This window comes from Lissotriton vulgaris, chromosome 2_1 (genome assembly GCF_964263255.1).
Source record: "Lissotriton vulgaris chromosome 2_1, aLisVul1.2, whole genome shotgun sequence".
NCBI classification, from domain to species: domain Eukaryota; kingdom Metazoa; phylum Chordata; class Amphibia; order Caudata; family Salamandridae; genus Lissotriton; species Lissotriton vulgaris.
The window spans coordinates 2,112,140,579-2,112,168,535 of NC_141687.1; the positions used below are offsets into that span (position 1 = coordinate 2,112,140,579).

A 27,957-nucleotide genomic window follows, 5' to 3' on the forward strand; every position below is an offset into this window, starting at 1 on the left:
TCTCACATGAAATCTATGGCAGAAGTTGACACAGGAAGGTATCTCTCCATGGACAGGTGCTCCTCTTTGCTGTGTACATAACAAAGGTAGACTTGCCCCAGGACATTTATGATTAGAAAACTACCAGCGCTAACCAATTTCCAGATGCATTGCAAGAGAGCGTAGTAGTACATGTGTCGAACGGAGTGTGGAGTAGGAGGAACAGAGTGGGGTGTTTGTAAGGTGGAAGGTTAAGGGCAACAATAACTATGTTTTGCTTTTCAGATAGCCTACCTGGGATACTTATTGCTCTTCAATTATATCATCTTGGTGAAGATGGAGCGATGGCCGTCAGTGCAAGAGTGGGTTGTGATTGCGTACATCATTACTCTGGCCCTGGAAAAGATTAGAGAGGTAATGATCACATCGCTGGCTGCTTTTAAACTGAGCATGCCAAGATATAATGTCAACCTACATGACTGTTGTGTCTTCTTTAAATGAAATAATTCTGACAGAGATCACATTTTATAAGAATAGTTACTAAGCAATAGATTTCAAATGAACAGATATATTTGCGCCATTTTTGTCTGGATTAAGAATAGTGGGTCTTCATCCTCCCAAAAATATTTCCATAAATATCCTCATTGGTCGCGTATTTAATATCGTATTTTTTCTATTTTTGTGGGATATATGCTTCCATTATTAAATGGACAAGTGCTCATAGTTAGCTTGTGCATCTATGTTCGACTTGTTATTGTTAATTAACATTTTAGCGAAGCATATAGTAAGTAAGTCCCAATATGTACTGAAATATCAAATGTATGTTCTGAGTAAATTGAGTGAATACATGTGTTAATGTCAAGAGCTCAGCCAACTTCTAAAGTTCTTGTGGTAATGGAGATTAATGCAAATCAGTGGTGTAACATTCTCCCTTGTAGTGGTTGAGTTTGAGGCAGAATGTGGCGAATTTAGAACATGTAAGGAGAGGCAACAACAATACTCAGCGTAACAGGCAACAATTCAAGCACAGTGCTAAAATAAACAGGTCGAATCGGGTCACTGTTTGTAAATATTCTCTTTTATTCCAATCCTTTTCAGCAAGTGCAGCCAACGCATTTCGCCTAAACATAGGCTTACTCAGGACGAATTCCTACAATTGATGGTATACTCTTTTGTCGATCAATTATTATGGCACTGTGGCCAGTATCAAAATCTGTAGTGCAACTATCCTTATTTTCAATCAACACTGTGGTCCAGGAGACAGTCTTTGCATTCTGCAGCACACCTAGAAAGAGGGAAAGCCTCAAAGAATTGTTTTTGTGCAGGAAGGTGGCCCTTCCTACATACTATCCTGTCTGCACTCGTTAACCATGATGCAAGGGGGCCTGAGTTGATGTTAGGGAGCAAATTGTGGATCAGCGCAGGCAGAGAGTAGAAATGCACCATATTCCATTCCTGCTCTCTCCCGTTCAAACAGCGAAGCAAGTTGTTTTGCTGCGTTGCGTTAAAGATTGGTAAATCCGGGCGTTGGCAGCCAGAAATGTACAGATTTACCATTCTCCAAAAAAATCTTGCTTATGAACAAGCATGGGTTAATGGTGACATATGTATTTGAACAAGATTGTCGCTGCATTGCTGCTCTTAAGTCAAAATGACATCTTTTTGACTTGAAAGGAGTGATGCTGAATTCTCTCTCCAACTGCATATTCTGCACCGAAGTGGAGCAACGTTTCAGCTTCCCTGATAATCTTTGGTTTTGGTCACATTTTCTTTTCCACCTGGCTCTCGTGTTCAGAAGTCCTTCTATCAACCAAAAGTCCTTCTGTCTACTAAGGGGTAGGATAGTCTTCTATAGGACGCTACTTGGCGCTTAATTATTTAAATATGTTTCTTTCGATTAAGGCATTCACAGAAGGCCAACAAAAGCGTACAAAGTTAATACCCATCACATCATACATTTTCATCATTCTATGAAATTATTTTAATAATTGCCTTCGTACTAACTCAGTCATGTGCCGGATTGTAGAAATACCATGCCAATAAAGGGAAACAGCATAGATCTTTTAGCTGTATGGGCATAGATTCCAAAATGTACTTCGGAATAGTCTTAGACACAATTCAGGATCGAAAAGAGAGATCCTAAGTGTAGTTCACACATGTGTTTCTGAGCACCATACAAAAGTATGGCACATGAAGACAATACTACTATTTTGCCTTGCTGCGTTTCATTCATATTTATTAAGATCACAATAAACAACATCAGACATAGCCCCTCCCCTCAGCATCAAAGACAAGTCAAAGAAGTACTCAATCAATGGTGCAGTCTAGAGCTTATTTTCTGTGGTCTGGCAATAAGGCCCAGTTGGGGGTCCATACACTGTAAACAGCTCACCAGTAAACAGCATTGAGGGACTATTTTCTTCTAACCTACAGATTCTGATGTCAGAGCCTGGCAAGCTGAGCCAGAAGGTGAAGGTTTGGCTTCAGGAATATTGGAACATTACCGACATGGTGGCAATTTCGGTCTTTCTAATTGGAGCAATTCTTCGACTTCAAAACCAGCCCTACATGGGTTACGGAAGAGTGATTTACTGTGTGGATATCATCTTCTGGTACATCAGAGTGCTGGACATCTTTGGGGTCAACAAGTACCTGGGACCATATGTCATGATGATCGGAAAGATGGTTAGTGCTTGTTCTTTGTCTGAACACTTTAAAGGTAACTCAGATGATATTTACAAGGCCTTCAGTAACGTGCAGTGTAATGTGAGGAGGTATGATATAGAACAATAGTATGTAGTGAAATTATGACATGAATTTAGATGTGGCTGTAAATCCGTAAAGTTTGTCTATTGCTTCAAATATATGTGTAAAAGATGTTTGCCAGGTAGTTTTGTAACAATGAATGAAATTGACTCGCACATCTCTCCATTTCTCTTTTTTCTGCCCTCCCTCTCTTTGCCTCCATAGTATTCTTACTCTCTCTTGGCCGCTCTCACTCTATGTTTTGCCATGTCCATTTTTCTCTTTTCCTAATTTCTTTTAGCAGTGTTAGACCTGGCACCATTGGCGTAGGTCTCCTCCACATTTTTGCCTTTGCCTTCTGTATTTTTGATGTGTGTTGGACTTCGTTTTGCTGGTATAGATGCTTTGGGCACTTTGCCACTGCTGTTCAGTGCCAAAGTGCAAGTACTCCGTTTGTAAATTGTGGTTATGGATTGGTGTTTCCATGATTGGTTGATCTGATTTACTAGTTTGATATGCCTGAACTCAGAATGTTAAAATCCATCTTTTAGTGAGGGTGATTTTTACATTCTGTGTTTGAAAATACCACTTTTAGAAAGTATGTATTTTCTTGCATCCAGTGTGCCTCTGCTAGGATGTGGATTGACTGTCTAGGTTTGGAATATCAGGGGCTGAGGAGGAGCAGTGGATCCAGAAAGCCTGATGAGTCAGGACTGGGATGAATAGACCTGGGCTGCATTTAGAGTAGGGGGAGGAGATTTCCTTTTAACTGAATGGGCCTGGTCTGCCTTCCACAACGCTGTCTCCACTTCCTGCCAAGAAGCTGCACCAGAGAGGACAGAACTGTTTTTAACCAATCTCAGGGCTTCTCTGCCACCGGAGAACAAAGTATTTTGTATTATAAATATTGGGGCCCAGATTTTTAGATCACTTTTGGGAAATCAAGAGGAACCTTTGCAAAGGAAAAGAGCCTGAGAAGCTGAGGAGGAATACTGCCCCTGTGCTGTTTGCTGTCCTGGGTTGGCCTGCAGTGGCTACTTGCCAAGGAAAGGAGAAAAGGAATGTGCTGTTTGCTGTGTCCCCTGCTTGAGGAAGATCTCCAAGGGCTTGAATTGAGCTTGCCTCCTGTTCTGAAGTCTCAGGGACAAGAAGACTTTGCCACCAGCTCCCCTGAACTTCCTTGCTGGGAGTTATGACCTGCTCAGAGGTGCCTGCTGTTGTTTTGGACCTCTGCAGACTTTTTGCCGCTGGGAGCTGTGAAACGTAGTGCAACTCCCAGAAGCTCTACACATCACACCTGTTTCCGACGCATTGAGTGCATTGACCTCCGAAGTCCGAGATCACCGTACTGATTTTGACTCAAGGCCTGCTGTGCGGCTGCCAACTACAGACTCCTGTTTCTAACAGGCAACATTATCTAAGTGTTTCAACTAGCCCCACTCCTCCTCTTCTGTGACTAGCTGTTTTTTTATCCTTCTATATACTTTACTGTTGCAATTTGTTTTTATGCTTGATAGAAGGGGAATATATATAATGTGCTACTTTTCTCTTCAGATGATTTAGGCTGCCATTTGATTTATGGCTAGTTAAAATCTTCAGTTTTAGCATTTGACGTTTCTTTGGAAAGGAAAGCATTGAAAAAGACATAGATGCAGGGGCTGATTACAAGTTGGGCGGTGCAGGGGATCTGGAATTACCACAAAGGGAAATACCAATTTCTGCCAGTAACTCTTCCCTTGCACCATCCAATTAAATTCATTCATGCGGAAGCAAATTTACCAGGTAAACATTTGTATGTGGATCGCTACTCCCAGTGGCGGCCAGTTATTTTAGAAAGGAGGGGGCAGACAGGACACGCCACGCCAGCATACAGACACATGCACACTCACAACCATGCTTTCACACACGCGCACACACGCGCACAAATCCATTAACAACACTCATTGCCAAATATTCAAACAAACACACATGCACCATACATTAATTTAAAAAAAAAGAAAATCACACTTACCTGCAGCTCTGCTTCAGAGAACCCAGGAGGCTAGGGACTGCTGCCTTCCCTCATTGGCGGATCCAAGGTCAGCCAATGAGGAAAGGCAACAGTCTCTACGTTGTCACAGAGTGGGATGGGTTCAGTGGGAGTGCTGACCCCACTCTGTGATGAAGTGTCACTGATTGACACTCGACCCTGGGGTCTTCAGGGCTTAAAACTGATGCACCCCAGTCTGAGGCAATGAGTGACACTTTACCTCGTCATGAGGGGGAAGGCCTTGAGGTGCTTTGGTGAGCTGAGGAGGTCACGCCCACAGGAGATGTGACTTCCTCAGCCCATCAAAGTTCAGCTCTGGCAGCCAGGAGCCTACACATTTAGCGCATGTCTAGCTCCTCTCCGCCTGACCTGAAAATGAACAGTGTCTGTCAGGTCAACCTTTCCTCAGCATGACAGACACTGTTCTTGAGGGCTAAAAGGTGAAGGGGTGCAACCTCTCAGCCCAAAATGATCTGCCGCGGCTGGCTACTCTGTGTGGAGTAACATGGCTTTTCACATCCCAAACCTAGATTTGCTCTCACCTTTTATCTTATTTGCAGTGTCTGATTCCTCCTATGGTTTAGTGCCTTGACACCTTTTTGTATTGTTTGTGCTTTAGAAATTCTTTTAATTTCATTTCACGTCTGGACTTTGGTGGACTCAGAAGAAGCACTACTGTGCTGCTTCTCTGCCCTGCTACCCTCTTGTCTAAATGAGAAGGACTGGACCTGCATCTTTAACCCAGGACCAGCAGAGTGACGGGTTTTCGGATCGGAGACTACACAACAGAACAGGCTCCAGCTACCTTGAATCCATCACCTGGACTCTGCCAGCTGTGAGTCCTGCCCTCTCAAATGATGCCATCCCAGTTCTGGACCCTTGGAAGTGGGCCTAAAGGTGCTCCGCCATCCCAGCTATAGTACCAGCAGAACCGTCACAACGCAATGCATTGCCTCACAGAACTCTGCATTAGAACCGCTGCACTGCGCAGCCCTGAAGCAGGACTGTACTCTACAGCCACACCATAACCTCCGCAGGTCTTCGCAACGCAAGACTGAATTTCTTCAGAATCAGCCGCTGCACAACACATCTTCATTCTGGCCCCTCATTTAAAGGCATCCTCTATGACAAAGCAGTACTTTACAGCACAGCCTTGCAGCTTCCCGAAACCCATGCTCTGTGACCCCTCTATACAATGGGACCCTACGAAGCATCCTTGACGCGGGTTCGCGCTACGCTCTGCAAACAGGATTTACGGTTCTCTTGTTCAGAGGGGCCTAACTTGGTCATTGTAGCAGGCCTGTACTCCATCGCCTTAACTTGTGACTTTGTCCCAATCCGTGGGACAAGCTAACCACAGTTGCATCTTTGTGCTTTCTGGATGCATTTGAATCTTTGAAAATGCATATCTCTGGTTCTACTTATCGAATTATTGTCGTTTTTTGTCAAATAATTTATTAAATGTTGCTCAAAATGATGGGGCTTTCCGAGCCAGCGATATTAAAGAGATTGGCAAGCTGAAAGGGTTTGAGGCCTGGGACTGTATCAGTAGCTCTAGGGTAGGAGACTTGATTGAGGACGGAGCCCTGATGTCCATGCTTTTCTCCAAAGGGAATTCCAACTCCATGAATTTCTGCGCTACAAATACTTATAGCTTACTCATGCCTGGAAAGCTGAAAACATTCCCACATATGTTCTGGAATATGAACCCTTGGAAGGTAGACTCCTGATGGGGGAAATACTGGAGAAAGCTGATTCCTCCATATAGAAAACCATTCATAATAATATGCCTAACACCCTAATGAAACTAAGAAGTAAGTGGGAGAACTATATTGATGACTTAGAAGGTCTGGACTGGATGTAGCAAGTATTTCAAAACTTTAGTAAGAGTTTGGTGAGCGTCTGTGTTTCTTTCAAGAGCTCAATGTGACAAGATATTATCATGAGCTGAGTGTATCTGGACTTTATTAGGAGCTGAATGAGGTGAGTGCGCCTAGCATGTACCAATAGCCACGTGTATGTGAGAGTTACCAAGATCCAAGTGAGCCTTAGCTAATGCAAGACTTGAGTGTTGACTTCATTGATATCTTGGTAGGCTTAAATATATCAAGAGTTGATGAGCTTGGAATTTATTGGGATCTAAATAAGTTTGGGATTGATCAAGATCAGGGTGAGTAGGAGCATCACTGAGAGCTGAGTATGTCTGGATTTTACAAAAAGCCAAGTGAACCACAGAATTATCTATAATGAAGTGAGTATAGACTGACACTAGCCTGTATAGTACAAATGTTCTGAAGTGCATTTAGTAGATTTAATCTTCAAATTTAAAGATAACAGAGAACTTTGGTAATTTCCTAGTTCCACCGGTCTGAGGCCAATTTTGCTGGGCCTGTGGTCTCACCCCCGTAGATGTCTTCCAATTGAAATTGAAATTGAATGGTATTTATATAGCGCATGGCTACCCTCAGGCATCCCAGCGCTTTACAGAGACAGGGGCAGATGAGCTGAGCGAGTTAAGGGAACAACAATGTCTTTAGGGATCTGTGGAAAGAAAGAGGGTTGGGTTCGGCTCGAAGAAAGTGTGGGAGAGAGTTCCAGAGTTTGGCAGTGTGTAGGGAGAATTGGCGGCCTCCGCTTCTGGCTTTTTTGATTTTAGGGATGGATGCCAGGTTTAGAGATTTGGATCGGAGGACAACTGACTGTAATCAATTGTTCATTCACCAGCCTTGTACCACTTCATACATTGAACAGATATATTACAATAAAACATTAAAACCTCTTATTTACTAACACATATTGCCATAACGCCCTTTGAACAATTAGGAGATAAAACCCACTCAAAAAGGTCAAGGGACTGTATATGGTGTTCAATAAAGCATATTCAGTTACATTCTCTATAAGTGTGTCTCCTTGTGTACTCTATGCAAAAGGAAGTGATATTTCTTAATAGAGTCAGCTGCTGGAAAAATTGATGCCCCTTATTGGTCAGTCTAATAGCTAATAATTCTCTTATTTGCCTCCATAAAGACATAGTCCTAGCTTTGTTACAGGGACACCATTGTTGTGTTTTTTCACAGATGATTGACATGCTCTACTTTGTGGTCATCATGCTTGTGGTGCTAATGAGCTTTGGAGTGGCCCGCCAAGCTATCCTGCATCCAGAAGAGGAGCCCTCCTGGAGACTAGCCCGCAACATCTTCTACATGCCCTACTGGATGATCTATGGGGAGGTGTTTGCAGACCAGATAGACCGTAAGACTAGAGTTCATAGTAAGATTTTGTTTCCTGTTTCTCAGGGATGTAAGATCCACATTAACATGTTCATTTACAAACAACAGACGAGTGGTGTTTATATGTTGGGATTGTCTTAACAACTGAAAATCGTTCTTTTAAATTGTTTACCCTGAAAACTATGTGCATAACGATTAAGGACATAACAAAGGTAACATAAGAAATGCTGATTATGAAATGTCGAAATACACATTCAAAATGTCTTGCATTATCAATAGATGAATTCCTCCCAGGAACTTACTGATAAATTAAGATGTACGTATGAGCTGTGTAGTTATGTAGAGAGTCTGTCTAGTTTGTAGGAATGCTAGCAGGAACAAAAGGCCCTGAAAACCCTGAGGTGATCTACTGTAGGGTCACTTGAACTCAACTTATGCAGGGGATCTTCCCTCTGCCTTCATGCATACACGGATGGGAAACACGGGCTATCACTTTGAATGTATTGCATGGAGTTCAGAATACGAACACCATGATTTATATGGGTTAGTATTGGAATACTTGAGATGTATAATGAATTAGGGCCATCTTGGATGCATAGTAGCAGGTGTAGTATGCTTTAAACCTTTATTGCATGCACTGACGAGTTACAAACCCAAGCCGAGCGAGGAGGGGGCTGGACACAATCCAGTAGTGCACTGACCAGAAGTGAAATCATCTCTGCCAGCCGCAGAGCATAAAGTAGGAGTTCACTTGTGCTCCATTGTAGTGTTTGTGCATCATCAGCCCAGGCTCATCTACATCCCTGAAACAAAGCTTATGCTGAGCAAGCTCTGATTTGTAACTTATAATTCATAGTTGAGATAGACATGATCAGTCGTCTCATACTAGACGATGACTTTTTCTGAAATAGGCTTCTTTAGTTAACCTTCTTTCATTGACGTCTGAGATTGAGAAATGGGAATTCAAGATTAGAGCAATGTTCCTGAAGGCTGAAGTGTCTTAGAGCTAAAAGTACCAAGACAAGATAGAACTGTTGAAAACGTGGTCAGTGGTTGTGATTTGTTTAGTGAAAACACAATGAGGAAGTTAGAGGTAAAACACCCAGGCACCTCCTCCTATCATTAACCTATACACTCACATTTCTGCCGTGAATGATGCTCAAACTATGTACCTTAAACAGATGTTTTATACACTTTGAGGCAATGAAGTCACGCCATGCAGCGCAGCAGTCAAAAATGCTGTGCTGCGTTGCGTGACAGGGAGGGAGCAGGAGAGAATCATATCCACAGAGACATGGCCCTCTACTACCCTGATTTCAGCTGCTGTGTGCCAGGCACATACATACCTTAGCACCATAGCACTAAAGGTGTGTGTCTGAGTAGCATAGGCTTTGTACGGAAAGGGTACACTTGCTGTACAAAATACTATTATACAATACGTATCCATCATTAGTATCGCCCTGTTTGCCACATTCCCACTTGAAGGCTCATACTGACTTCCATGCTAATAGAGTGGTAATGAACTCTGAAGTGATGCGCGGCCATTTGCTTCGGAGGTCTATGTTGTTGCTTTTGCTGTTTAGTTCATATGTTAGACTTAAGTCGAAGTTCCTTGAAGGCCAGGCCTGATCTGATATGTCAGTAACTTTATTTGTTATACTGAGATCCGTGTTGCATTCCAGACTAGCCCTGAGCAAGTACTCCATATTTTATCTGTCGGCTGTAATGAGATGGATACAAGAGATGTAGCTTAAGCTTGATATGGATAAAGGCAAATTGATGATAAAGAGTTTGAAATATCAATTATGGGTGGGAAATAGCAAGGAGTGCTCCTAATATTAATGTGACCAATCCTTTCACGCTAAAGACAATTTTCTAAATTTTCAATATTTATTTTTTTCAATAATTAGCCTAATAGTTAGTTTACACAAGGTCTATAGTAAAGCCTGTCTTTTGTTATCTGAGAGTTCTGTTGTCACTAGTGGCCCTATGTAGAGTTTGGGAGATGGTTACTCCATCAAAAAAGTGTGGAATGACTCATCTGCCCTACATGTGGTTACGCAGCTCTGTCAGGGAGAGTATGCCATTTGGCCCTCATGGTCTGGCATACTTTTTTTTCCAGTTCAGGACCATGTGGCAAAGACTGGTGGTCCTTAAGAGGAAGTCCAAGAAAGGATCTTCCCACACTGAAAGAAACATGTATATTTTATTTTTCAAGAACAGCCTCCTCCTTTGGGAATTTGTTTTTGGAAACTTTGCTGAGCTGGCACATCAAGCCTGGCTCCCATTCAGCAAAGTATCTTCAGCAGAGTCACCACTACTGAAGCTCAGCTGAAAGCAAAGAGATGTATCCCTCCTTGGCAGAGATCTCTAAGTATGATGGTTGGTCTTCGGCTCGGCCAATGGAGTATATAGCTCTGCTGCCCTGGGGGTTCGGACGGCCTAACCAACATACTTTAAATGGGGCCACAGACTCTTTCTCTCAACTGGGAACATTAAGTCATTCTTAGGGGCGTCTGCTCCGTTTGAGCGGAGGAGCTTTGCCCCAGTAGGAAAATCCTCAGGCCAGAGCTAGAAAATAAAATGGTAATAAAGTTTACTCACTATCATTTTATTTTTCAGCAAATGACCCGTGCAGAAGTGGGTGTCAGGATGGGGCAGGACCATTGCTGCTGAGTGGCAGCAGGGAGCATGGCGCTTAAGTTTAAAATAGGCATTTCTCTTCAGCAGGCCTTCTTTGCGACTGCCAGCCAGATATGCGTATTTTAAACCTCTCTAACTCAGCTGTCTAAGACAGCTGAGTTAGAGAAAGACTTAACAGTGCTGAGAGAGCGTTCTCCCTCCAATCAGAGTAGTTGCTAGACATGGGCAGCATGAGCAGCTGCCCAGGGCCTCGTGCCCAGCTGACCAACATGGGGCCTGCACCGCTAAGGCCACCTGCCTTTGGCCTCACAATTATGGTGTAGCGCTGCAAGGCCCAAGGCTCTGGCAATAATAAGTGAAGGTGCCCACGTCCCTGTGGTCTGCCACACTGTACCATGACTGCGAGGAACAGGGAAGGGATGCCTCAACACCTGGGCCTCGCAGCACTACACCATAAGGGCGAGGCTCGGGGAACAAAGGGCCTCTCCCAGGCTAATCATGGCCTGAAGTTGGCGATCCAGTCTTGTGCTGCCCACACAAAGGCACTGCAGGACACCGTCTGTCCCTCACTTATAACCTTTTCAATGACAAGCAACTCTCTTTGAGCCCTTGATGAGCTGTGAAAGAGATGCTTGTGGACGGCAGATAGGAAGCTCTGCAGCACAGATGGATCCTGCACAAGCAGCTCCAGTAGAGCCTTCATCTACTGGGATGCAAACAGCCTTAAAAGAATGAATGAAACCTATTCTCAGGAACTGTACTGAGGGAATGCCCTGTAAGGTTATTTCAAGGTGCTGTTACAATGTTAGATCACTGAACGAGGCACAGGGACATTATTATTTGTCCAGGAACAATTAGTAGAGCCAAGACTGCAACACACTTCTGCGTGATGCATAGGCTATACACAGGGCCACTGTAATTATGCAGTAGAGGACGGCCAAATTATGCTGTGTAATGCAGTACATTTTGTGATAGTATTGTTACAATTTTTTCTCATTTTACACTTGTTAACAATGTTGGTGAATAGGTTGCTCCTCATTAGTATTAGTTTAACACCCAAACATAGTGAGAAGTAACTAATAGGTGACCAGTCAACTTATGAAAAGGGCCTTTCACTGCATGGTAACATGTGTCACTGCGTTTTTAGTAACTTTTGAAACATCTGAGCTTGAAACATTTTTTGGGGTTAAAATCTTCAGATTATGTAGCAAATGTTAGACTATGTGGCAAATGTGGCAAATCCATAATTATGGGAAAAACACAGTGGCCGCACAATTGCATAATTTTAGTGACCCTGGCTATACATTTCCACTGTGTTGCATTTAGGTGAATATACAATGTGACTGGGCACTTCTCCTCTCTCAGAAAATATTTAGTCCATTTTGTAATCATACACTTTCTCGCAGTTTTCCAATGGAATGAAAATACTCCCAATCTTGCAAATAAAATAAAATAACAGAGCAATACATTCAGAAAAGTGATTGCTCAAGAGCACACAATTTGTCCAAGTGGGAGGCCGAGATTCAAAAAAGTGTCTCCTCATTCCACATTTCCAACTAGTCCACTAAACAGCAACTGCAGTGTCAGTGATTCCTACAGCAAGGCCAAGGGGGTGCCCTGCCCAGGGAATTGTCATTCCCTGGGAATTGTCATCATGACCCTAATCATAGCGTTTATTTCGATCATATTTAGTTGAAATGGTAAAGCTGAGATTAGATGTCAAATATCCTAGTACCCTGGCTAAAACATACCCACTGGACAAGGTCCTGTTTCTAAGCTTGTTGCTCAAAATTTGCATAGTGAGTAGTAAAGGCTTACTCCAGGATGTAGTAGACTCTAACCGCCTGAAGTGCATCCTGCTTAACACCCGCTCTGTCCACAGACACGCAATTGAACTCTGGGACCTTCTCGACACTGCGTCACCGGACATCGCCTTCCTTACAGAAACATGGATGAACATATCATCAGCACCCGACATCGCTATAGCCATACCGGACGCTTACAAGATTATCCGGAAAGACCGCACCAATCAAACAGGAGGAGGCATCGCCATCATCCACAGGAACACCATCAAAATCACAACCAGCTCCGACGATAATATTACTACCGCCGAACATCTCCACTTCCAGATCTCCACCGACCCTAACACCACCAACTGATTCGATCCGCCAAGAAATCAGCACTCAATGACCGTCTTGACAACAACACTCACAACAGCAAGGAACTTTTCAACATCGTCAAAGAATTCACCAACCCCACCGCAGCATCCAACGACATCACTCCCTCTCAAGACCTCTGCGATGCGCTATCCTCCTTTTTCTACAACAAAATTGCGGACATCCACAACAGCTTCGAGAATAATTCCAGCGATCAACCCTCCCCACCCCTCTCAGATCCTACACCGCCTACTAACAACCTTAGCGCCTGGAACCCAATCACCACTGAAGACACCATCCACCTTATGAACTCAATCCACTCTGGTTCGCCAACCGACCCCTGCCCCCACCACATCTTCAACAAAGCTGACTCCATCATCGCACCTCATCTCCGCGATATCATCAACTGCTCCTTCAACTCTGCCACCTTCCCAGAAAGCTGAAAACACGCCGAACTCAGCGCCCTCTTGAAGAAACCCACAGCAGATCCCTCTGAACTTAAAAACTACCGACCCATATCCCTCCTCCCATTCCCGGGCCAAAGTCATTGAGAAAGCCGTCAACAGCCAGCTCGCCGCCTTCCTTGAGTCGAACAACTCCCTCGATCCATCTCAATCCGGGTTTCGAGCCAAACACAGCACCGAGACCGCCCTCATTGCAGCGACTGACGACATCCGAACACTACTGGACAACGGAGAAACAGTGGCCCTCATTCTACTCGACCTCTCCGCAGCTTTCGACACAGTTTGCCACAGCACCCTTTTACAACGCCTCAGCAATATCGGCATACAAGGAAAAGCATTGGACTGGATCATCTCATTCCTCACTGGGAGAACTCAACGAGTCCGACTTCCCCCATTCAACTCAGAGGCCACTGAAGTCATCTGTGGCGTACCACAAGGATCTTCACTCAGTCCCACCTTCTTCAATGTCTACATGAGCCCACTCGCCTCCATCGCACGTCAACACAACCTTAACATCATCTCCTACGCCGACGACACCCAGTTAATCCTTTCCCTCAGCAAAGACCCTAACACCGCCAAAACCAATCTTCACGAAGGCATGAAAGAAGTAGCCGAATGGATGAAACATAGCCGCCTAAAACTCAACTCAGACAAAACGGAGGTGCTCATCCTAGGACCTTCCCTCTCTGCCTGGGACGACTCTTGGTGGCCTCCCACTCTGGGCACCGCACCCTCACCCACAGACCATGCTCGCAACCTTGGCTTCATCCTAGACTCCTCCCTCTCGATGTCCAGACAAGTCAACGCAGTCTCATCCTCCTGCTTCAACATACTTCGCATTCTCAAAAAGATCTTCCGATGGATCCCCCTTGAGACAAGAAAGACTGTCACCCACGCACTGATCACGAGTCGACTGGATTATGGTAATACACTATACGCCGGAATCACTGCAAAATTACTGAAAAAACTTCAACGCATCCAAAACGCATCAGCGAGACTCATATTAGACATCCCTCGCCAAGACCACATCACCGGACACCTAAAAGACCTCCACTGGCTTCCCGTCAACAAAAGAATCACATTCCGACTTCTCACCCACGCACACAAGGCCCTCTACAAGCTAGGACCCGAATGCCTCAACACTCGACTGTCCTTCTACAAACCTACCCGCCAACTAAGATCGTCCAATCAAGCCCTCGCCGCAGTCCCGCGCATCCAAAAATCCACCATGGGTGGCAGCTCCTTCTCCTTCCTTGCTGCCAAGACCTGGAACTCACTCCCCACTCACCTCCGCCTTACTCAAAACCACATCTCCTTCAGAAAAGAACTTAAAACCTGGCTTTTCGACAAATAATGTACCCTCCCCCAAGCGCCTTGAGACCCTCCGGGTGAGTAGTGCGCTATACAAATATTCGAACTTGAACTTGAACTTAATGGGATCAGAACTCAAATATAGTATTGTTGGACTTGGCCCTTTTGGCAGGTTCACCCCTAAACCTTTAGCTTTTAAAAGTGACCAGGTGCTAGTTGTTTTTGGCTTCTGTGCACTTTAACACTCTCCCAGTGTAAAGTGCGTGCGCACTCTGAGTGCATGTTGTGAGATTGGCCTGCCCTCCCATAGGAATACATGGGGAATATGTGTGTCCATGGTAGTTCCTGATGTGAGAGGAGTTCATGGGCGAGTTTGGTATGTGCGAACCCGTGAGCTTAAATGCTGCACGATGGTGTGCACAGATTTAATGTGTCTAGTGCAGAAGTGCCACTTCTGCGGGGGGTGACCCACTTGTGGGACACCCCCGCGCCGCACGGCCACCAGCTGCTGCGTGTGCCCCTGCCTGCCCTCTGCCTCGCTGCTGCCTCGTTTTGCCGGTTGCCGGCTGCCTCCGCTGCGGGGATTGTTTTTGCCTTGTTTTGTCAAGCATTTGTGCCTGTTGTGCTTAACCTCTGTTTTTTCCTTGTTTTGCCGATTTTTTGTGCCTGTGTTGCCGAATTTTATTTGGCCCGTGTTTTGACCTTCCTTCCTTGTTGTCCGCCTACCTAGCCGCCCCCCGCCCTCCCTTCCCGCCACCGCCGCTTGTCCCTGCCCCTTTTTTCTCTTCTGTAACCCTCCCCGCTCCCGCCTCCCAGCTGCTCCGCCCACCCGCGCACTTCGCCTTAAATGGCGACCGGGCGAACGCGCAGCGGTCACGCGCAGCGGGCGCGCCGATTGTGCGCCGAAGGCGCGCCAAAGGTAAGCCCGTCTGCGCCCGTCCGCGACCGGATCGCGACCAGCGCCAGGACCCCTGGCCCCCGAAGACCCCGACCGACCCGCCTGACGTACTCCGCCGCCACCCTCATCGCACTCAACACCGGCCGACGCCCAGAGTGCCACCAAGCCACTCCACGATGCACCCACGGTCCCTTCAGCTGCCACGCCTGCAAGTTCTCCTGCACCCGGACCTGCCTCGCACCAACACCCGCCAAGTCAAACACCAGCAGCACCCACCTCAAGTGCATCCTGCTCAACACCCGCTCCGTCCACAGACACGCCATCGAACTCTGGAACCTCCTAGACGCCACAGCCCCTGACGTTGCCTTCCTCACGGAGACCTGGATGAACACCTCTTCAGCTCCCGACATCGCCATCGCTATCCCAGAGGGCTACAAGATCGTCCGGAAGGACCGAAACACCAACCAGATGGGAGGAGGCATCGCCATCGTCCACAGGAGCACCATCCGTCTCACGACCAGCACCGACAACACCCTGACCAGCGCCGAACACCTGCATTTCCAGATCCACACCAACCCGAACACCACCCTCAGAGGCACCCTGATCTACCGACCCCCAGGACCACGCACGCAATTCAGCGAGGACATCGCCGACTTCGTCAGCCCGCATGCCCTCCCCTCCGCTGACTACATCCTCCTGGGAGACCTCAACTTCCATCTGGAGAACAACAACGACCGCAACACCAGCACCCTGCTCGACAACCTCGCCAACCTGGGACTCAAGCAACTGGTGTCCACCCCCACCCACCTCGCCGGACACACACTCGACGCAGTCTTCTCTTCCAGCACAGACATCAACTTCAGCCACGCCACTGAGCTTCTATGGACGGACCACAGCTGCATCCACTTCACCTTCAAGAGAACGACGACCCACCACCACCAGAAACAGACCGCCCGCAGAAGCTGGAACAAGATCACAGCAGACCAGCTCGCCACCTCCCTGAGCCAGCACCCTCCTGCCAGCTCAGCGAACCCCAGCCAGGCCGCCGACAACCTCACGAAGTGGATCAGCAACTGCGCGGACGAACTCGCCCCACTGAGGACCCCGCCTAGCAGACCCGGCAGCAAGAAGGCCCCTTGGTTCACCGACGAACTCAAGAGCTCCAAGAAGAACTGCCGAGCCCTCGAGAAAGTCTGGAGAAGGGAACCGACACCGGACAACAGGACCTCCTTCAAACTTGCCACCCGGAAACACCACCAGCTGATCCGCGCCGCCAAGAAAACAGCTTTCAAGGACCGGTTGGACAACAACGCACACAACTGCAAGGAACTCTTCAACATCGTGAAAGAGCTTTCCAACCCCAGCGCAGGAAACAACGACATCATCCCATCGCAAGACCTCTGCAACTCCCTCGCTTCATACTTCCACAACAAGATCGCGGACATACACAACAGCTTCAACAACCAACCAACGCACACCATGACCGAACAACCACCCCCCCCCCCACCACCACCCTCCACGCCTGGACCCCGATCAGCACCGAAGACACCATCCGCACGATGAACTCCATCCACTCCGGATCACCGACCGACCCCTGCCCTCACCACGTCTTCAACAAGGCCGACGCTGTCATCGCACCCCACCTGCGAGACATCATCAACACATCCTTCGACACAGCCACCTTCCCCGAGAGCTGGAAGCACGCCGAACTCAGCGCTCTACTCAAGAAACCCACAGCGGACCCCACCGAACTCAAGAATTACCGCCCCATCTCGCTCCTCCCGTTTCCAGCCAAAGTCATCGAGAAGACCGTCAACAAGCAGATGGCCGCCTTCCTCGAGACGAACGGATCCCTCGACCCCTCACAGTCCGGCTTCCGAGCCAACCACAGCACCGAGACCGCCCTCATCGCCGCCACCGATGACATCCGAGCCCTGATGGACAATGGAGAAACAGCGGCCCTCATCCTCCTAGACCTCTCCGCGGCATTCGACACGGTCTGCCACCGCACCCTAGTACGGCGCCTCAGCAACATCGGCATCCAGGACAAGGCGCTGGAATGGATCACCTCCTTCCTCGACGGAAGAACACAGAGAGTCCGCCTACCACCTTACAAGTCAGAGGCCTCCGAAGTCATCTGCGGCGTCCCCCAAGGATCATCTCTGAGCCCCACCCTCTTCAACGTCTACATGAGCCCCCTCGCGGCCATCGTACGCAAACACAACCTCAGCATAATCTCCTACGCCGACGACACCCAGCTGATCCTCTCCCTGACCAACGACCCCGCCGCCGCCAGAGCCAACCTGCACAAAGGGATGAAAGAGGTAGCCGAGTGGATGACGACCAGCCGCCTGAAACTGAACTCGGACAAGACAGAGGTCCTCATCCTGGGCTCCTCACCCTCCGCCTGGGACGACTCCTGGTGGCCTCCCGCCCTGGGCACCGCACCCAATCCGACAGACCATGCACGAAACCTGGGCGTCATCCTGGACTCCTCCCTCTCCATGACCAGGCAAGTCAACAACGTCTCCTCGGCGTGCTTCAACATCCTACGCATGCTACGGAAGATCTTCTGGTGGATCCCCACCGAGACCAGAAAGACCGTCACCCAGGCCCTCGTCACCAGCCGACTGGACTACGGCAACGCCCTCTACGCCGGCACCACCGCCAAGCTCCAGAAGAGACTCCAGCGGATCCAGAACGCCTCAGCCAGACTCATCCTCGACATCCCACGAACCAGCCACATCTCCGGACATCTGAGAGACCTTCACTGGCTCCCCGTCAACAAAAGAATCACCTTCCGCCTCCTCACCCACGCACACAAAGCCCTACACGACCAAGGCCCGAGCTACCTCAACAGCCGAGTCAACTTCTACGCTCCCAAACGCCACCTCCGATCAGCCAACCACGCCCTCGCCGCCGTCCCCCGCATCCGAAGAGCGACGACAGGAGGAAGGTCCTTCTCCTACCTGGCCGCCAAGACCTGGAACTCCCTCCCGACCGACCTGCGCCTGACCCAAGACCACCTCTCCTGCAGGAAGAAGCTGAAGACCTGGCTGTTCGAGCAGTAGCGGCACCTCCCCCCCCAGCGCCTTGAGACCCTACGGGTATGTAGCGCGCTTTATAAGTGTCACTGATTGATTGATTGATTGACTTCTAGAAGTTGACATGTCTGTGTGCAGTGAATGTGAATTGACTGTCTGGCTTGTGAGTGACAGGAGCTGGCTGGTGTGCCTGGCTCCAGGAGTCAGGATGGGTCTGCCCGGTGACAAATGGGGAGATCTGCATGTAGATGGGAGGGAGGAGTGCACCTGGGACCTGAATAGGGCTGTGCATTCCCTCCACAAGGCTGGCTTCGCCCCCTGTGGTGCGGCTGATGTCCCTAGCCTGTCCTGTGAATAGGGAGAGGGGCTGAGCACAACAGTGTGCTTAAGAACCAGTCGCACCTGGTTCTCCCCCTGCCCTACATCCTTAGACAAAGGAAAAATGTGTATAAAACGGGGCTGTGACCCCATGACAAATGCTCTCTCTGATCCTAACTTGAGGGGGGCCTGATGCTGCTGCTGGGCACCAGGAGGAACCGCCACTGGGGACTGCCTCCCAGCTGGAGGACCCTGTGAGCTGCCCCCTGGGCCGAGCCTTTTGCCCCCCTCCTGCATTCTAGGAGACTTTCCCTGAACTTAAGACTTTGGGCTTTATTAGCGCCTGGAAGCACTTGGTTTTTCATCCTGAGAAGCGCTTTTTGTTTTCCTTGGGAGCGCTGTGGTTGGGCTGCCCCAGAGGAGCAGCGCTTTTTCCTGCAGCACCGAGCTGCGATCATCTGCCTGGGGGAATCACTGGCGTGGAGATTTCCTTGCCATCTCGGCACGGGTGCCCACCCTGCACATTTGCCGATTTTGAAATCCCTAGCGGGTGCACACCCCGCCAGGGACTCTGTGCTGATTTTTGTAACTCCTAGCGGGTGCCCACCTTGCTTTATATGTCAATTCACGAGGGAGCCTACCCCTCATTAGCCCCGCATCACCGCCGCAGCCCGGGATAGGGGAGAAATGTTGCTGCAACCCGGGAAACCCCAGATGTCAGGCAACCCTCGCCGTGACGTGGGCGGGGCCACAAGCAAAGAGGAAGTCAGGAAGAGGACGGGAGACTACCCCGTGCTCCTGCACCGCCGACGAGAAGTCAGCGTCTATCCCCGGGGCTCCCAAGAGCGAGGGAGAGCCCCAGACTGCCTGCTGGTATGAGGAGAAGTGCTCGCAAGGCTTCCCTAGCAAAGGGAGAGCTCCGCAGCTGAAGTGAGGGAGACGGGAGATCCCGCCGCCCGCTAGAGGAGCTCCCGCCAGAAGAAGTCGCCCGGTAAGTTGAGACGGGCTGGGGGGGCTCCTTGGGTGCAGGATTATCACCGGGTAGGGCAGAGTGACCCTGCCTACCTCCTGAGCAGTCCTGCCGTTGCAGGCCGCTCCCACATTGACAGACCGCCTTTCCACATGCAAGTTGAGAGTCCCCCGAGTGGGGCTCACCAGCACAGCTGTGGTCGATCTCTTTGTTCTTGTGGGGGCATAATTATTTTCCGAGCCCCGTGTGGCTCCAACGAGGCCCCAGTCGTTTAAAGGCCCCTGTGGGGGTCCAGGGCTTCCCCAGCCTCGGCTCAGTTACTCCCAGTTGCCCTGCTGGATAGTGCAACTGCAACACTCGCAGGCAAGTACTGTTTTAGCCCCAGTGGTCCCAGAGCCTGAGGGCTCCAACGTGTGGCTGATTGTTTCCCTGAGCCCTGTGGCTTCAACGTTTGGCGCCATTTGTTTAAAGGGCTACTGAGAGCCCTTTGCGCATTTTTCCCTACCTCACAGCTGCCCAGCAAGTAGTGGGCAGCTGCCACGTTAGGCCCTAAACTCTTCCGCACTCTTCTTTTGGGACGTTAGTAAGCTACAAAACTTTTCGTATAGCACTGACACTGTTGTGCAAAGGGCGTTTGAGCCCCACGGAAGACGAGTTGGCCTGAGGTCAGTACCTACTGTGATGCTGCGCAAGGGGATTGGTGATTTGTGGTTAGGTTGGTAATTACCTGATGCCTAATGCAATTTATGCGTAATGTGCAATGCCTTTATGCCTGTGATACCTCTAACTGTGTTTTCATGCTTAGGAGGTTGTGTTGCCTAGTATGGTTTATGCTAGCGAGTTTATGTTCACCTACGTGGCCTATGCCTATGGTGATTAGTATTGCATAGTGTGTACCTACCTCTTACCAGTGATTACTGGTTGTATCCTACACTTGTTATTTTGTGCTACAATTATTCTATGTTCTACAAGTGCTTTTTCTACTAAGTGCTATTTATACTAAGTGCTGATTCTGACAGTGGCCCAGGTGGCCCTATCTGGTGTAAATAATCCCCTGTAAATACTGCGCAGTGCCAGTTGGCACAGTGTAATTGTGTGATTATGATCTAATGTGTTTACGGTAATACAAAGCCTATTTTTATATACAACCTTGTGTGGAGTTCCTTTTTGTGGTGTGCCTAGTGTGTTGCTGCTGTGTGTGTATTGCGCAAACGCTTTACACATTGCCTCCAAGATAAGCCTGACTGCTCGTGCAAAGCTACCAAGGGGATGAGCAGGGGTTATCTTGGCGTGTAACTCCCTGCCCCTGACTGGAGTGGTGGTTTCTGCCTGGCTTTTGGCCAAGCATTAGCCAACCAGAAATCCCGGTTCTAACAAGTATGAATTCCAATCGTAATCAATAAACTCAATCTCCATTTTAAGATTGTCTGTGTTAGGGGCAGAGATTTAAAATGCAGTTCCAAAAACCTTCAATGTGACTCGCAGTTATTCTGATGTCACTGCAAACACAATGTGTCTCCCAAGGTACAAAGGGTCATGTGAAATGAAAATGGGAAATCGGCCACCCTACTATGGTTTGACAGTGCTAAAAAATACCTTTGAGCTCCAGGGGATGGGGTTCTCCTCTACTGGGACTCAAAGTGATGGGTCATATTTGCGTGGCCCAGAAATGGAGACACTTCTCCTCCGAGCCTTGCAGCACTAAACCATGGATGTGAGTCCCAAGTCAGTGGGGTTTCCGTGGGGTTTGCACTCATGGGCCTTGCCACACAAGCCATAGATGTGAGGACCATGCGATGGGACCACCCTTCCTAGGGCCTAGCAATGCTAGGCCATGGCTGGGCAGACAATGGAATGGGACCACATCCCCTGGGCTTCACAGTACTTAACCATAGATGTGAGGTCCAAGGGAAAGCTCCTACCCACTCCCATGGCCCTCTCAGCTCCGGAACATTACCTGAGCTTGCAGCACCAGACCATTGTTGCAAGACCCAGGGAAGAGGGTTCCATTACGTTGGGCTCTGCTTTCCTGGACCTCGCAGGTCTAGACTATGGTTGAAAGGTCCAAGCGGGGGATGGGTCTTACCCTAGGCCTCAAAGCCATGGTCCAGTCTAGCGAGACCCGAGGGAGATGGACTTCCTCACCTACACCTAGTACTTGATCAAGGGGTATTAGGTGCATAATATACTAGAGTTATGCCACTATTTTATGTGCAAGATGTATACAAGGTTGAGAGGCTGATGACCAATTCTCTCCTGGGCCTCTCAGCCATGGTTGGATGCCCAGGGTTGGGGGTGCCCACCTGAGCTATGAGGCGCTGCTCCATGGCTATGAGAAATGGGGGGCTCCCTCATGGGTTTCTAGACTTTATATAAGATGCCCAGCTACAGTAAAATAAGAACCTAATTACTCAAAGAGGTGAGAGTGGACAATATTTACCTTGGCTAACCCTCCTGGTATCTCGAGCAGGGGCTGCAGTTCTGATATACTTGCCAACAAATCCTGGTGCATCCCTAAAAGCTTATCTTCTCTTAAACTGATCTATCGCCCCTCTAGGCGGTGATTATCATTAGTGGGATAGACTTCCTTCGTTAGCTGTTAATCTGAGGCCTGTTTGCTTGAGCCGCACCACAGTGGAATCATACTTAAGCAGAGCGGATTAGGATCGCTATCAGTAGTTTCAGTCACAACCATATCAATAACACTCCTCTAAAGCCTCAGATCTAACATGATATAGCTGGAAGGTGTCTATTTACCCTATTGAAGGTATTTTCTCCCATTCGGGTCTATTTACCCTATTGAAGGTATTTGCTCCCATTCTATCAGATTTTGTCCTACCATCTTCTGCCCTTAGCCCAAACTCTTTTACTTGCATTTACTTGCAGCAACTCCTGAGACCAATTCTTAAGCGGGGGGGAGGTATAATGGGGGATTGACCACTTTAAATCTTCCTCATTTGATTCCATCCCATCAACTTTGTATAGGGGTTCAAATATGACGTTAAAATCGCCTATTGCCAGCAAGTTTTGTGTCTATCCAACATCCAACAACTCATCCAGTTCTTGAAATGTGGCTGATGATCTGCCTCTCCTTGTTCCTCTGGCGTATATGTTATATATTTCGATGGGTTTACCTGAAGGGCCCTTAAGACAAATCCCCAAGATATCCGGGCTATCTGTGCAAAGGAGTGTGATCTTACTGCCCAGGGCTACCTTCACCTCCATTATCAAACCCCCTGCCAGGCAACCTAATCCCTTTGTAACTTCTGGGCGGCAATAGTGAACATACCCTGTCATATATACATATATACAGGAACTGTGCTCCAAGTTTCCTGTAAAATACATATGTCAAACCCCTCTATAAAGCTGTTCCAGTGGGGGAGGGATAGTTTGCTACTTAGCCATGCACTAAATTACTCAGACTTTCAGACCGACTGATAATGGGGACTACTGCCACGTTCTTACCCACTCAGCTGGCACCTAATTGAGCCCCTCGGGTCCTTGTATATGCTCTACTACTTCTTGCTGGGCAGTCCCATCTGTTCACTCTCCTGTTACAACAAAGTACCCGCATGTCATTCAGACTAGAGCAAGATGTAAACTTTGATGATTTGATGGGGGAATGTCTGTCAGACCAGCAGTCCGACTTTGAGAGTCAAACAATGGTCCCCAAAGTTGAATCATGGCCTAAACGATCCATGGTGCGCGAGGAGTTTACTCTAGACTGAGCTGTGGGCATATATTGTTTGAATTGTATATTAGACAAGTCAGGTGGACAGCTTCTGTGGTCAAGGGCTAACATGTTTTCGGCTAAACCTTCCCCTTTAAGCAGCAGTTCGATACACTCGGTGGGCAAATAGTGGGTCATGTATCTACTTGCCCTTACGATGTCATCTCATATTAAGGAGCTACACCACCTCACATGGCAAATCCTGTGTATTGCTTTGCTTTTCAATGATTCTTCTCCCTCATATCCCTTATGGGCTCCTAGTTTGGGAACATTTACCATATACATTTTCCACGGGAAATAGTGGCAAGGTGTAGGAGAGAAGGGCCTGCTTCCTATGGTCACCCCCACTTTTTGCTGTGATTCTCTGTTTTTTTTACTTTAGTGTGGCTGTGGGCCTGCTAATCAGACCCACGGCCCAGCTGTTCTCTCTCTAAATTGATACCATGCACTTTAAGTGCATACCAGATTGGTTACTGGGTCACCCTGGTGATCCCCTGTATAGTGTACCATAGGTACCCAGGGCATAGGTGCACCCTAGGCCTACCAGGGGCTGCAGCATTTATTGTGCCACCCCTGGTTTGCCTTCCAAACTGACACCACAGGTCTATTCACACAGCCTGGTAAGGTGTTGTAATCACCCCTTACTTAGATATAGTATACCTATATTTACCTTTATATATAGACATATATACACCTACAAGCCACTCCTATGGTAGGCCTCGACAATCCTGGAGGCAGAGTGCTTGATTTTATGTGAGAGGGTGCCCTAGCATGTGCTGAGCCTCTCTGCAGCTTTCAGAACCATCTACTTATAGCTGTTCTATGATATAGCCATACCATATACTCTTAAGTGCATTATAATCCTTGCGGTTAATGCTAACTTTGGTTTGGCTTTATCAAAACATGTTTTGTAAGGTGTCAAACACTTTGGAATACTACCCCCCGCCAATTCTGGTGGCAGGGGTAGCATTCCACCCTTCTAGAGGGAAAAGACATGTAGCTTACTGCTTTACCCGGTTAAAGTTAAACAGCGCCTCAGTATCACAAAATGGATGCTGCTGCCAAAGACACGAGTCTGACTTCCTGTTGCAGGAAGAAACTCCGGCAGGGGAGGTCTGGAAAATAGGTTTCCTGTCCAGGGAGGTGCTGGCACCTCCCCAGACAGGAGTTTTGTGTATTGGGGCAGGGAGGGCTGCATTCAGTGAATGCATCTAGACACTGCCTGGGGCACACAAGGTGCTCCATGCATAGCCCGGTTCAAACCAGTTGCTGGGTCACTCCAGCCCGAACTCCGGCGCGAAACTGGACAAAGGGAAAGGGGTGTAACCACCCCCTTCTCAGGTCCACCCATAGGAGGGACCCAGTCAGGTAATCCAGCCCCCATCCTTAGTATAAGTGTAAGAGCTGTGTCCCCAGGACTTTAGATTATCCTGGATGAATCTTTAAAAGACATATCTTGGACCTTCGACATTCCATGCTGACTGGAAGACGTAAGACATCTCCCTTGTGGTCAAGGAGTGACCACCCTGTGCAAACAGGCCCCAACAACAACTTTACCGGTCGGCAGTTTCAAGGCTCCCGTCAGAACCAGAAGACTCTGCAACTCAAGAACTGGACTTCCAGATTTCTCTGATTCCGATCCACATCCACAGCAAAGCTGAGACCCATGGCGGACACGAGAGATGTGAGACCGGACATCTTGGACATCCTGCATTTTGCTACCTGCACTCTTTTCTTGAAGCCTCAGTAAGTTGTGCATTGGGGTATGAGAAGCAACAGCCCCGAGCACTATTTGCATTGAAGCCCGAGCCCCCACACTCCGCGAGAGTCCCGTGGGCCATGCCTTTGAATTTTAGCTTGATGCATCTTCCCTGATCCTTGCCCTTTGGCTAGTGAGCCCCCTGAAGATGCCATCTTGAATTTACTTTGCTATCCTGGTTTGCTTAAGGCTTGCCCCTGCTTCCCTGAAAAGGAGAAGCACCACAGACCTTGCTGTTCTGCAACAGAGCCAATCTTGACATCCTGCGTGGGTTGTGGTTGCCAAGGCTTGTTGGGTTCAATCCGGATACCGACACTGCAGTCATCTAGATCCATTGTGGGACAGCTTGAATCCAGCGCCTGGTCATCATCAATGCCTCCTGGACCTCGTGGCTGAAGAGACAAACTCACCTTCTTCACCTTCAAGCACCCTACATCGCCTGGTTCCTTCCTGGTACCTTCCTGGTCACTGGCTAGTGACCCAGACTCTGTCCCCTCCGCTTTCAGGTTCTTCACCTCACCGATCCACCCTTGGATCCACCCGGACACTTTTCCTGTGGGCGCCTGCAGCACTTCTTTGCAGCTCTCCATAGAAAACTACGACGAAACCCGACACGAAAAGATACCTATGCACCCGGCTTCCCTGGGTGAGATAACACGAGTACTCCGGTGCTCCCGTGGGTCTTGACTCCCGAAGTGTCCTAGTTTAAAAGGGTTCCATCCTAGTCCATCCGGAAGTGTCCTTAAATTGCATATTTGTAACTTCTTTGTTTCCCATAGAAAGTCAATGGTAACCCGTGTCTGTGTTTAGCCACTGCACGCGTCTCCCGTGGGCCTCCTACTTCCTAACCGTTGGTTGTTTAGTGTAGCCCCAGAGATTCCACAGGCCCCAGGCCTGCTTTCTAACTCTCACATGGTACTTATACCACTTTCTTAGTATATGGTTTGTGAGGCCCTTAGGACATAACGTATACTGTGCAACTTATCGTATATTAAATGTGTGACTTGTATTGTATTTTTACCTCTGACCTCATAAAGAGTGCAGAGGGGTTGTGTTTAGAATAAATACATATATATTTGATATATACCTTGTGTGCTGTCCTTTCATTTAGTATTTAAGGGATTATATATGGTAAAACAACTTGCTTAACTCGCCTACTGAAGTCTTAGCCTGAAGACTGCTGGTTTATGCTACCACTAGGATAGCTTTCTATAAGGTTGACTTTACAACCACAATCAATAAGGGTCGATTAGACTGGTGCAAGGTGCCCACTAGAACTAGTGGACATCATATGCCAGGCTAACTTCTCACACATGGGTAGCTCTTGAAATGGTGCCTGATTCCTTCCTGCTTTTGCCAAAACGTCACCCGCTGCATATTGTGGCCAGTCTCACTTGGTAGCCCCCTACCTTACCTAAAATTCAAGAAAGCATTTTCTTTGGGAAGGATCTCAGCGTGCGCCCACCGGTCGGGCCTGGGTTGTAAAAGAAGAGTTGCTTCTAATTTGGGCAGAGGGAGCCCTTTTAAAGATGTTTTAAATGACTAGTGGGTTACTGGGGCTTGCACTTCTAGTAGATGTCGGATTACCTAAGGCACATGGGGGGGGTCGCTACTTGTGTGTCTGAAATGTCTTCCCATTCGACTAAAAACTGTTGATTCGATCAGGCAGACAGTTGCTTCCAGCATGGTTTGCTATTTTCCTAGCTATTTCCCTTTCCCTGCTGCACCACTGCCCACACCATCAGCCACCTTTCTTTTCCTCATCCTGTGGTTGGTGACAAATAAGTATTTACGCCAGCTCTGGTAGAAGCGGTAAGACAGTGTAGCTGGCGAGACTGATCCCATCTACTGGGCCTCAAAGTTATCAGTTTTACAATAAAGTTGAACAGTACCTTAATGTCCCAGATAGAAGATCTTAGGGGGTGGTCCAGCCCAGCCTCTTCCGGGCTCTGAGGGCGCAGACAGGCCCGCCCTTGGCCCCGGCTTCGCCTGGGAGGAGACAGCGCATGCGTGAGCTTCCCACGCAGTGGGAATGTGCAGGCGTTTTTACAGCGGGCCCCACCCCCTTCTCTCCGCGGCATGACCCCAGCTCGGCAACAGCAGGTTGACAAAGTGGCAAAAGGAGGTCTCTAGGAGCCAGGAAGAGTGTCCTGCGCTGCGGGTATGTGCAGGAAGGCAGCCCAGCCCCCTTCTCTCGGTGGTGTGCAGGTGTGCTGGGGAATCGTGTCTCACCCCAGCCAGGCAACAGCAGGTAGACAAGGCAGCAAAAAGAGGCCTGGAAGAAATAAGGATAAATAAGGTGCCTGTTTTATTTGTGGTAATATTTGTGTTATTGTTTTATTGATATTCGCACCAAGAAAGTTGCCTCTTGCAAAGTAGCTCAACCATAGACAATTGATGGCACTTCCTATGATGTCAATTTCTGTGATTTCAGGCTGTATGCAAATTAGAGGGGCGGTCTCACACATTTCCTTTCTGCCCAGGGCCCCAAAAGTCCTAGGACTGGTCCTGACTCCAATCCTGACGCTTCTCTCATACTGGTGAGAGCCGTGCCAGGATTGGTTAGGGGAGTTGGCGGGGTCCTGCTTTGGAGCCTGCCTCGTAGAGAGAAGAGTTAAAGAACCTCACACCAACAAAATTAAACTGTCAGCCGCAAATGCAAAGAAGCCTGTCTGTCAATG

At 48.3% G+C, this 27,957-nt stretch overlaps 1 protein-coding gene across 1 annotated transcript in view; it reads left to right on the forward strand.

Annotated features, from left to right (window-relative positions):
• Nucleotides 1-27,957, forward strand: part of LOC147733785 (transient receptor potential cation channel subfamily M member 1-like) — a 220,837-nt gene that overhangs the window by 138,869 nt on the left and 54,011 nt on the right. The window contains exons 13-15 of the mRNA XM_086958380.1: nt 265-393; nt 2,413-2,664; nt 7,831-8,005. Of these exons, the coding sequence (XP_086814506.1) occupies nt 265-393; nt 2,413-2,664; nt 7,831-8,005 (556 nt within the window). The remainder of the gene's footprint in view (nt 1-264; nt 394-2,412; nt 2,665-7,830; nt 8,006-27,957) is intronic.